The sequence below is a fragment of the Epargyreus clarus genome, unplaced genomic scaffold, assembly GCF_041222505.1.
Source record: "Epargyreus clarus isolate Ecla_fem2 unplaced genomic scaffold, WU_Ecla_fem_2.2 ptg000015l, whole genome shotgun sequence".
Classification (NCBI taxonomy): Eukaryota; Metazoa; Arthropoda; class Insecta; order Lepidoptera; family Hesperiidae; genus Epargyreus; species Epargyreus clarus.
The window spans coordinates 16,160,834-16,173,811 of NW_027332223.1; the positions used below are offsets into that span (position 1 = coordinate 16,160,834).

Sequence of the window (12,978 nt, forward strand, 5' to 3'; positions counted from 1 at the left end):
GAAAATTGGACTGCTTAAAAATATACCTAGATTTATTACTCCCACAATTTACACGAGTCCAATGACACCTCATATGTTAAAATCTGTCTAGCCGTTTGGAACACAGCGCGCCTAAGAATGAGACATGAATGTATGCCTCATTCACACGTCATGCATAGGTACATAAATATTGCCAAAATCTCGTAGAACTCCCCCCAGTTGGGTAAAATATCAAAATATTTCATTCAAAGTAGAGGTAGATAATTGACGTTATCTACCTCTACTTTAGATACCTAGGCGTTTCGTTTTGGAGAAGGATCGACGAAAGAAATTCCATTACAATTTTTTATGAAAGTTTCATACATACTTGCGCTAATGGAATATGTCAAGCTAAAGCTACTTTAGACCGTAATCTGTAAAATATCAGCTTAATAATGCAAAAAATAACTAGAATAAATAGGAACTTTACCGGCAAGTTAGTACGATAGTCAGGATCCAGTTTAAACGAAGCACCATTTAGTGCGTGCTTCCAATACTTACGGCTAAGTTGTCTTATGAATTGTTCGCGCTGAAACACCCATCTACTCTCACCTGCTGACGCCACAACACACTGTTTATTTAACTTTTAAATTAATTTACTTCTTAGATAAATTGTGTACATGCTTACATTTATCCCATTTCACGGTTCTTAACCTTAGAAAGATTACGTTTTTTATGTTTCCTTTTTCCAAACTGATGTAGCATATTTATACGAGGGTATAGGCCACCTGTTGGTCACTATCACCCGAGGGCACCCACATCCTTGCTTTCCATAAGGACTTTGAATGCTTTATATAATGTATGGTTTTAAGCACTGAAATAGTCGACATCTCGCATAAAAACATAGAAGATAGTAACTTTCAAGTCCATTTCAACTTGGCTCGAAGGACCAAAACTTTCGGTTCACGACAGTAAAAACTGTCTCAACTTAAAAGTAATGTGCGATGTTACACACAATTAGGCAGTTTGGAGCATATATCGCGGAATCGCACCGCGCACGCACCGCCACGCCGATAACTCTGTAACAACCGAAATGTTCCGATGTTGATGACTGGCAATTATTTAGCGGAAATAACTTCTACAGCGCCCCGACTTGTACCAATCGCGTGCTCGACGCTCCACGCGATCGCCCCGAAATGCGATCTAACGGTGCACACTAACACCATTTCTGTGTTTCGTCGACAGTTCCCGAACACGTCGTATATAAAAACGTTAATGTATACCGTCGTGTAATGGGAGGGAAGTTTTGGTGTTTTTCAAACGCTACTTTAGTTAGTACGACAGGTGTTAAATTTATGCCGGTCGTAGGGACATCGTGGCGTGATTATTAGTTTCACGGTGCGATCGTATCGCTTCTTGAATATCGCCGCTCGTCCTCGCTCGTTTCGCGCTTTTAGTGCGATAATAAATGTTAATTTCACGTAATCCGAGTGTTGTTTTGTCGATTGTTGGGACGCGTTGACTTTTTTATGGAGGGCGCGTGGAGAATTATGCGTAGCGTTTAAGTTCTATCGCGGTGGAGCGTGACGGTTTGATAGTAAATCTTTTAAGCGCAACCGCCCTATTTACAATTTTGATATAGTTTAGTTTATTTCGTGTATGATAAAGTGGTTAGAGAATATTTAAATTGTTATAAAAACACATTTTTTTCATGAAAAAATCATACATAAGCCAACCATATTTTCAGTCATGCATTACCGTTAGTACAGTTTATATTTTAAAGACTATCGGATTGAAAGAGCTTTTATACATGAAAAGCTCTTTTGCGTCAAATTTTTAAATCTTTAAGAATAAATACACCGGAAATGCTTTAATAGTAGCTAAAGTTGTGTTCTTTATGTACTTGAAGGAAGGTGGTAGACCCTTTGTGGTTCGACTCCGGGGGCACCACCGCCACACCTATTTCTGCCTAATATAATAATGTAGTGTTAAGCGCTGCTGTGTTCCGTTTTGAAGGGTGTGGTAAGGGAGACAGACTTTTCCGAGGCGTTCCAGCTTAGTCCTCAGAGGTAGCGACGCATCTGCGGCCGACCTCAGGTAGGTCAATATCTAATTCTATCTGGGGTTGATTACAGATGTCCATGGGCGGCAGTAGCCACTTACCATCAGATGGACTGCATGCTCGTCTGCTACTCCTATATTATAATAAAAAAACCTATTTTTACATTCTCTCATCAAAAATGTATTATGTATGGGGAACACCGTAAAACCTCAAATTAATATCATAGTAAGCGGGTGTTATCAGAAAGCGGCAAAAGTTGGTGTGGCGGTAGTGCCTAGTGGCTCGAATTACAAAACGTTCTACCACCTTCGGACTTCTCTTTCTTTTCTTCTCTACTTAACACCTTTTACTTAATCATCTATTTAAGATCCTATCTTCCTCTTCTAAGAACCGACCAAATAGGACAAGTTACGTGTACATAAATAAAACAGAAATATTATAAACATATTCGTATAAAAAAAATAAACTTATTAATAGTCGGGTTATAAGTATATTGCTTTTTTCATGAGCCACGTCCAAAATACCCTTTACACTTACAGCTCATAGAACACGGAAACGCCTCACGTCCCTGTTTCCCAAAACGCACTACATTTTAAATACATTGAGGTGAATGCACTCTCATTAAAGGCACAAACGAATTTAACTAAGTTTTGAGTACATCGACAACTTTGTTACCCTCCTCGCATAGTTCGTGGAACTAATCCATCAATGTAATCGCGTAGGCTCGAGTAAGTTTTGTGTAGGGATGTTCGTTTGTCATTTATGTCGATACGGACTTTTTATTTTTTTCTTAACATTATCTAAATTGAAAACAAAATGTATTGTGCTCGATATGCATAATGCATATCGTATACATATAATGTATAAATATAATCGTATACATATATGTGTGTACTTAGAATTTAAGTTTTTTGTTTTAATTGTCTTTACTAACATAGGCTAAGTTGTCTTTAACACTAACCCCCGTGTTTTTACGTGTTTTTATTTGTTGTACACTAACATAGATTTAAGAAAATATGTACTAACCAAATCTATGGACTGTAAAAAAAAAAGGTCTGAAATAAAGAAATTATTATTATTATTATTATATAAATCTAATCGTACATAAGTTTCAATTGAATTAATATGTGTAAAAGATACAACATAGGCAATTAAATAATAAAAATTCGTACGTGTACTATTCTCTATTCTGTCTTATCTACGTAGGTAAAATAATTACTTAACAAAATGTACTTTTTTGTAAAAAAATGTAATATCCTATCATCTTCAAAATATAAATAATTTGACGTTTTATACTTTATTTTCTTGATTTGAAAAAATAAAGACAAAAAATACGACATGTCCGGTCATTTATCGACACGTACCAAAACTCGCCGCGAATCCCTACAAAGTGTCACATTACGGGCGGGGGCCCTTCTTATTTTTATTTTGTCAAATTGTAACTGAAATAAAACGGGCGGCGTAATAAAAATACCATCGGTACTGTTATTGCAGGAGTAGGACGGAAATAGGCGAGTGGCCCTCAGCGCGTGTCACCCGCCACAGAGCAACGTGGGATGTAGGCACGAAACTAACTTTACGTGGTTGTAATTTTTATTCGCCACGCTTTATATTACGGGAGAAGTGGGAAGTTTGTGTTTTGTTTGTCTTTAAATAGACCTCAGATTAATAGACACAGAAATATTAAAGCGCTGGCCCGTAAATATATTCATAAGATCTCATAATAACAACACGTTGTTACTAATATTACATAAAATATTAAAAAAATAGAAATAAGGCTCAATACAAATTCAAAGTTTAAATTGCAATCAGTACTTTTGTACTGATTATGAATATTTTATTATACAATCACCAATTTAGACGAAAAGAAATACCAAATGCCGAATACTATGTAGAAACGTATACGACATATCTACAGCGATATTTACACGAGTATTCATAGAATTCAAATTAAGTATTTTAATTAGATCTTGTGCAAAATTTGTTTTTAAACATCAATAACGTATCATCGTCTCACATTGCGTTAAACTTTATATAACTATAGTCGTCACAATTTAATAGGCGACATGCCATCCTAATGTCATTAAAGTTTTGAACTAAGTTTGTATGAATGTATAACACGTAATTGGAAATTCAAATACTTCTACAACACTTTTATGCCCAAGTGCCCGTCTGCGCTAGCTAGTGTAGCACGCGCGCGCAGGAAGAGAGTTTCCACTTATTTCCACGGCGCCGCCCTACGCCGCCCGCCCTGCGCCCGCGCTCTCATTAGTACCTTTGTACTGCGTTGCTATATCCAGCTGTCGTCTGTTGTCGTTCTGGTTTTAGTTTATGCAATGCAGTTTCCAAACTAATTGTATTTATGTAGGTATTAACTATGCAAAGTTTGGTATAATGTTATGTTATGTTATAATGAAACATAATTATGTAATTATGTTTCATTATAAAATTTATATGATATACCTAACAAAAGAATAAAATGATGTATTGCTTTCATGTGTAAAATTGATCGAGTCAACCAATAAGGTTTACGGGGTGGTTTTATCAAGTGGGTACGGATGGGCAAATCCGAAACTATATTAAACATGTAACAAATTCTAGGGTGTATAAAGCATATTTATAACAAACCTATTTTTAATCTATTCCACTGGACTGATTGAATGAACTAATTTTGAAGAAAAAATACTCCATTTATTATTGCCCTATGTGATAAGAATCAAATAACGGAAAAAATAGTAGATGAAATACTAAAAAAACCTTCTTATGAAAAATACGAATTGTAGGGAAATACAATTTTCTTTTATAATCAATTGTTTGATAATATTACACCTTCTTGCCAAATACTATATATAAGTTCATTATTAAATAAATTCCAAAAGCTTTTGTTAACTTTTTCTTTCAATACGATCCAAGATTTCAGATCCTAATACTAAATCTAGAAATTGCGTTAAATCACTCGGATTTATTCCAAGGGATTCTAATGCAAATGAACGAGTTGATCAATTTCCTTCCAAACACATCCGACTTATTTTCATAACATTTACTTTTATTTGTAAGTCGTTTACTGCATCCAAGTATCTCGACATACGCCTACCCGCCCTCACTTCAATAACAACCTTACTTCTATGTCTTAAAGTTGATTCTCGCTTACAATATTTTCCGTATATATGCCCGTGACAGACACACGACAGAAGGGACATATCAAATGTAAGTGTTACTTATATCGAAGCGGATTTAGAACAGTTAACCAAATATGTCGCCGGGTGAACGACTCGCCGGGTCTATTTCAGGGGCCAATAATTATACGCAGAAGGAGCGACTTGTCGCCTTGTCGGTACACGTGAATGAAACGGCGATTTTATAAGTACCTGTTTATTACACCGGTGTTATGTTAATTATTAATTTTGAAGGTGGTAGAACCCTTTGTAGTTCGACTCCGGCGGCACCACCGCCACACCTATTTCTACCTAATAGCAGCAGTGTTAAGCGCTGCTGTGTTCCGGTTTGAAGGGTGTGGTAAGGGAGACAGACTTTTCCGAGGCGTTCCAGCTTAGTCCTCAGGGGTAGCGGCGCATCTGTGGCCGACCTCGGGTAGGAATATCTAATCCTATCTGGGGTTGATTACAGATGTCCATGGGCGGCAGTAGCCACTTATCATCAGGCGGACTGCATGCTCGTCTGCTACTCTTATATTAAAAAAAAAAATATATATATATAAGGGTTGATTCGTACGTTGAGGTCTACTACCATACCTTTTTGTAGCGTGAAGCATTTCTTGCATTTTGGTGTGCACCCACGCCGGCTGAATTTTTCGTACATATGAGGCAACCATTTTAGCCTTCTGGAGCCACCGCAACTTTGATCGGTCTCAGGTAGAACTTGTTCTATTCCGAATTTGGCTAAGCAATAGCGACCACTCACCATCACATAGCCTAGTGGTTAAGAAACTCGACCTCTCGATCGAGGGGTCCGAGGTTCAAATCCCAGGCACGCACCTCTGATTTTTCAGTTATGTGCGTATTAGAAATTAATTATCACATGTTAAGCGGTGAAGGAAAACATCGTGAGGAAACCTGCGTACCTGAGATATTTATAAAAAAAAATCTCAAAGGTATGTGAAGTCTACCAATACCCACTTGGCCAGCGCGGTGGACTATGGCCCAATCCTTCTCATTCTGAGAGGAGACCCGTGCCCAGCAGTGGGACAGTAATGGGTTGCTGATGATGATGATGATGAACCATCAGACGGACTGCAAGCTCGTTTACAACTTCAATTATGTTATGTTCAAATCTCGCACCTACCTGGCTCCTATGATTATTCGAAGCGCGTATTAGAAATTCATTATTTCATGTTTTAACGGGGAAGGAAAATATCGTGAGGAAAATTATGCTCGAGAGTTCTCTAAGAAAAGTTCTCAAGGACGTTTAAATTGTTCTTACTTGTAGTTGTTAGGTGACTTCATACTCAGCGGTGTTATATGTAGGTAATTAATATTTAATAATGCTTCACATCATAAAAGATAGTATAAGATTAATTATAACGCGAGTTTAATTGTGATAACTGCCTATGAATATATTTCACATTAGGAAAGATGCCAATACAATAGGGGTTTTAAGGCTCGTGTTGCATTTACGTCTAGTCTTTTATCAGAAACTATCTCTTATTTATAAGACTTTATCGGTATCATCACTACACTAATTTTCCTGTGTAGCAAAAGTGCTCGCGCTATTGTGGTAACAATTAAAAGAACTACACCCCACCACCAAACCAAATCTAAACTAAAATTTTCTTCATTCTTTAAGAATTCTTCAAGATTCCAATTTGACGTTTCGAATTAGTTCAAAATATTAAGTCGGTAAATGTCGTCGTCCATGGATCCAGATTCCGTAGTCTGTTGAACGTTCTTCTTAAAAGATAAGATAAGAAAAGATCTTGGGTAATTTTGGACTACTACTCACTACATTAAATTTTAGCACATTGACGAAATAGCCGTTTTGTACATTCATAGCCAAAGCCCTACTATGGATTCGCTGTTTTATAGGTGCCATGAAGAAGAATATAGAAACACCCAGACCCAGAAGGGACATGAAGATAATTTAATTAATCATTAAAATTTCTGACGGTCCCGGAACCGAACCCGAAGCTCTGCATGTCAGACCGGTAATGTAACCACACCGCTATGCGGGTCCTCAATAAACAACATTTTCAGTATAATTTATCAAAACTAAAAATTATTTAAAATTCTGAGAATTGTAATTTTTTTTATGTTAGTAGATATCATAATAAGTAACGTTTAAATATTATTATCCATCGGATGGTAAGTAGTGTAACGTGCTGGACCACCGCCAAATATCCCGGCTCCTCTCTCAATGATATTTCATTCATAATCACTCCGAGGATTACTCACCATAATGTGTTGATTTTTTGTTGATTTTCCGCGTTCCGTCAACAAACACACGATAATCACCTTCACAACTAATCAGCTTTATAGTAATTCCAAAAAAATGGCATAATATATGTTACAGTTCGAATATAACATTTATATTCCCATATTTCTGCGCCAAAAACAGTCAATGTATACTTTTCATAGGTAAAATACATTGAAACTTTCAGTAATATTTCAGTAATCCTTCGATCATTATTAGTGATCGAAGGATTTCTCTATTAATAACAGTAAAAATACAGAAATGAAAGTAAAAATACTTGTCTTTAACTTAATGACTTAAAATATTGTTTAATATGTATATTAAACAATATTTTAAGTCATTAATATACATATTAAACAATATTTTAAGTCATTAAGTTAAAGACAAGTATTACACTACACAAAAGTACACTTTTCAAACTTACAGCGCCATCTGTACCGAAACTATTGAACTATTTAACGAAGCGAATACAACGCCATCTCTTCTATCGTTGCCTAAACTGCGCAGTTGCGAACCCAAGTCATTTTGAGAGGGAAGTGCTTTCGTTTGAGCGTTTTGATTCTCGGCTTCTCTGATAGGTGGCGCTTTACGTTTTAGAAATCACGATTTTTTACGAAATTGTTGTTTTCCTTTAACTTCTACTGTTAGCTTTTGAATTTTTAAACCTATTTTACTACGACGTTGTCTTAGTTTAAAGTACTAATCGATGGTTTAAAGAAGAAAATTTAAGTTTAAGAAGCAATTAAGTAATTTAATTTTAAGTATTAAATTAGAATTTATATTTATTTCACCATAATAATAACATAAAATATCATAAAATAGGTTTATTTAAAATTACACACCGTTTTATTTTGTATTATTTGGCATATTTGTGAATTTGCGGAGCATTTTTTTTTAGAAAACAGGTAATGTCATATACAGACGTATTCAAGGTATTTAAGAATAGTACTATTAAATATTTCTCCGTGGTCAACTTTAAATTCATAAGTCCTTAGAAAGCCTAATATTTTTTCACATTTAATGATATCAACATTAAACTTAACGCTTCAAATCAACGTATTCAAAGAGTTTACAGCGCAATCTTAATTAAAAAAAACACATAAACTTCCATTAATTTTATAGCCAATTTGTACAATAATAAAAAAGGTATGTTAATGAAAATATTAGACAATTGTTCTGCAGTTGGCAGACTCGGAGGCTGACAGATCAATGTCGGGTTAGGCGGAACCACTGGCTTGGCATGCCACCAAACTTGTCTGCTGTTACATTATAATATTCTGAACCTTATTTCGTATACAGAACGAAGTAAAGAATGCAGTTATAAAGTTTTTGGCTTTTACCAAGAGCGCATTGAATCTGTTCCCCCGAGCGTAACTCTCCATCTGTTTGTTTTACATTGATTTGTTATTTTAATAAAGATTGTTAGCCAGTATTGTATTTGTAATTTGTTTGGTATATTAAACCTTTTGGTAATATTTTGCCAAAACGTGAACTTTCGAAAGATTTTTTAATAAAGACAAATTATACTTAAGACACAAACAGACTACGTAATATTTTAAATATATTATGTTTCTATGCCTGAATATTTTAATTTGACTATGGATATAAATAGTGGTCTATGAAACGTCTACTAAAGTCTGCATAGTATCTACCTTATATTCATACAAATAAATGACTCATTGATTTGATTTGGCTTCATAATTATGTTGTACGATAAACAGCCAGGCACACTATTCAAATTAATTACCTATATTCAGGTCGCTGTTAGTATTAATAATGCGTTCCAATATGTTAAATATAATTAAAGTATCTTCCGTTTCTTAGTCTTGTACAGTAATTTAAAGCTTAGTCAACTTTACAATGATTGACACTCATAAGTGATAAAGATTTTTAAGTCAAACTAAACATCTGGGCAGTTCTTTTGAATTTTAACAGTGGTATAAGCATAGTTCAACGTACTTAGTTCTAGTTTGAAGATATGGTAGGGATACCAACCTATCTGTGATTGACCTTAGGTAGACGTCTCTTGTCCATGGACAGATCGGATACCCATGGACGGTAGTCACAATTTAACACATGTTTTTACTTCTTCTTCAATATAAAACACAGCTCAACTTCAGTGCTTGTGTTCAAGAACTATGTACATCTTCCTCGATGTAATCTCCGCCGCTATCTGTCATACGGTCACACGCCGTCGTCCCGGTACGCGGTCCCGTATTTTTAGCACTTAGCGAGTGCCCGCGCGTCGCGCTCACGCATCGCACGTATCCGTTTTACGTGCAAGTGTTTAGTGGTGTTGAGCAGTGAGACAACAGTGAGATGTGTGTGTTATGACGAACACCCCAACCCAGCCATGGCCCACTTCATCCGACGACAGCGGCATCGCAAACACAGGCGGGTGCGTTCGACCAGTCTCCTCAACTTAGGTTATGTTGTTGCGTTCTCCAGCTGTTTGAAAAACAGAGCAAAATAGCCCCTATGCTCACGCGGTTCAATCGGTCAGCAATCTCTTCGGAATGCTGGAATGTTGGTATGCGGTCGTTTTAGCGACGGGAATGCAGCTGTCATTTCAAATTCATAACTTTTCCATGGAATAATGACTTAAGTGAACGTCTCAGTAATGTCATCTTAGATGCAGGAGACACGTTATCTAACGTTCGGATAGGTAATTACACAAAACGATGCTATTATTATTTTTGCGTCACTTGTATGTCGTGTGTGCAACTAAGGTCAGGTGGTAACGGAAAGTGGTAGCTAATACAAGTATGTATGTAGTTACATATCGATTATCTGTTGGTTTGTTTGTAGTACACATAAACAAATGGACAAAGTCTACCCAAATAAGAATCACTCAATATCGTATACATTAGTCGGTTGATACACGTCAGTTTAAGATTATTTGCGCTATTTAGTTGAATATCTGAAGATTTTTTCAATGAGTTTAGTTTAGTGCAGTGCATAAAAGTACCGTAGGGTTTTCTTTCCAAAATAACGTATTTTTTGTCGGAAAATTATCACTAGCAGTTTAAAGGGTCCCGGGTTCGATTCCCGGCCAGACAGATATCTAAATGATGAATTTAGATTTCTGTTTCTGGGTCTGGGTGTTTGTGTATTTGTCTATGTGTGTGTCCATGGCACCCACGACACAGGGAATCCTAGTGTGGGGCTGTGAGTGTAGAAAGTAGAAAGCATAATGTGCAATCTGCCCGAATATTGTCACTATCGGCCATGGACATCTGTAATCAATTTCAAATAGTATTAGGGTCATGTAGAAAGATGATGGTGGACTTTATACACTTTAACGATTATTATGGAGAACTTTGAAGCATTTAGATGTCCGTGCCAATTTAGACCAACTTCATGAAAAGCAAATGAAGCGCGATTACTATTATATGATTAAAATTAAGTATAGGGACACCTCGGATAGTAAATAGCCCTCGGATAGTAATAGTAGTAGGAGCCGTAACCTGTAAATAATTTAAAAAATGCTGTTAATAACATTGGGTAACAGCGATTAGTTTGTACAACTGATGTGCCTGGTGAAACATTGGCACAACATATATTTTCGCCCTATAAAAGCAGTGTTAAGTGCTGCTGTTTTCTGGTTTGCATACAAACAAGGAAGTACCTACAAAGCGTTCTAACTTACCCTAAGGGGTAGCTACGTTCTGTGATGTATATTGTTCATCCAAGGGCAGTATTGGCCATTTGTACTTCAAGTGGACTGCTCGTTTGCTAATTCTACGTTATAGATGACTGATTTATTTGATCATGGTTGAAATACACTGAGCGTAGTGTTATAGGTATATGAACAATTGTCAGCATTGTATGCGATATAGGTGTCACTGGACAGGTATTTAAGATACATAACTGTTTGTTACTAGGAATACAGCGACGAATATCCACGAAATTCAGATTTATAAAGGATATTTATATGTAGGTAGGCACATATTACAATCTCGTATAAATCGTTACGTTACTACACCTATGAATTTGACAAAACCTATTGTGTGTCATTAAGTCGTGCAAATATAACAAAAAAACGTAGCATTCACAAAATTTACTATCACACTAGTACAAGCAGAAGCAGTGATAGCCTAATAGTTAAGAAACTCGGCCTCTCGAATGAGGGTTCCGAGGTTCAAATCCCAGGCACGCACTTCTAATTTTTCAAAGTTATGTGCGTATTAGAAATTAATTAACACTTGCTTAAAGCGGTGAAGGAAAACATCGTAAGGAAACTGCATACCTGGAAAATTTATATAAAAAAATCTCAAAGGTATGTAAAGTCTACCAATATACACTTGGCCAGCGCGGTGGACTGTGGCCTAATCCTTCTCATTCTAAGAGGAGACCCGTGCCCAGCAGTGGGACAATAATAGGTTGATGACGACTATAACACGTTTGAGGATAAGCTTACGAGAAATTATTTATATTTATTAAACTTCCAACTTTATATATAAAGTCGGGAGCAAACAGCCAGTTTTCCTTAATACGTTAACGTATAATTGTATTTCGTGGGATTCTCGTTTTATGAATGATCGTGAGTCAGTCGGTAGTAAATACTTCGAGGCTTCGGTATTTCCGAAGTGAAAACGGATAAAGCTTTATATTTAGCTTGTATATTTAACCTTTCAATGGGCAAGTATCGTAAAGCGTGAAGGAATTTAAATCTGTTGGAGATAATTTGAAAATTTATAGTATGTACCAAAAGAGCTTACAGTGCTCTGATGTTAAGTAGCCACTACGACCCATGGATAAAGGATACAGAAAGGATTGCCTCATGGCCTCATGGCCGATCTCATCCCATTCGATCTCACTCAATCCGATATGCATTCATATGCATCGTTATGACTGAAAACTAATCTGGAATGCTTCGCCTTAATATCTTTCCTGTTGTAACTGATGTATACCAGATACCTATAGCTCAGATACCTCTTTAAATCAGTTGTACGTACTAAAATATTATAATGGAACGAGAGCTGAATAAACATAGGGGCCGATTTTCCGCTTCAAATTTATTCTAAAGATATCTACAGAGAGTCAGCAATTGGGTTAGAAAGATATTAAATTAGGATAGTGACCCTCTAGGCACACATTAAGGTAGCATAGTAAAGAAGACACCACTGCTCTGACGTGCTCTGATGTAAAGGATTCTGGATTCAATCCCCGGTCAGACAGGCATTCGAATTATTGTCTGGGTTTGGGAGTTCACGTACTCGTTTTAATGTGTTTGTGTGGCACTTGTTGTTTGTGTAATACTTGACGATAGTAAGACAAGTGTATACTCTTAAAACAAGTATATACCCGCGGATTCCAACTTTTCATACATAATGAAGTTTCACCCCACATATATTTTTCGTAGCTTATACCTAACATATACCTTTAACCCATGTAACTGTCATATCACATAAAATATTTTTTTATTTAGGTGTAATAAATGACGATAGTCTTTGAGTAAAGCCATAATTCCATTGACAAATAGACACCCAAGATAAAAATATAAATAGCCCATTTTTCATTTAACTACA

At 36.2% G+C, this 12,978-nt stretch overlaps 1 protein-coding gene across 26 annotated transcripts in view; it reads left to right on the plus strand.

Annotated features, from left to right (window-relative positions):
- The window catches only part of LOC140748299 (voltage-dependent L-type calcium channel subunit beta-2), a 192,512-nt gene that overhangs the window by 151,855 nt on the left and 27,679 nt on the right, over positions 1–12,978 (plus strand). For 2 of the 26 annotated variants that reach the window (XM_073081124.1, XM_073081128.1), the window contains exon 1: positions 9,674–9,845. The exons of 21 other annotated variants lie outside the window; for them this stretch is intronic. Coding sequence is in view for 1 of the 5 variants with exons in the window: in XM_073081114.1 (XP_072937215.1) it covers positions 9,801–9,845 (45 nt within the window). In the remaining 4 variants the exon portion in view is untranslated. Of the gene's footprint in view, positions 1–9,660; positions 9,846–12,978 lie in introns of those variants that run through there. 3 more of the 26 variants (XM_073081118.1, XM_073081121.1, XM_073081114.1) reach the window with 2 other exon arrangements.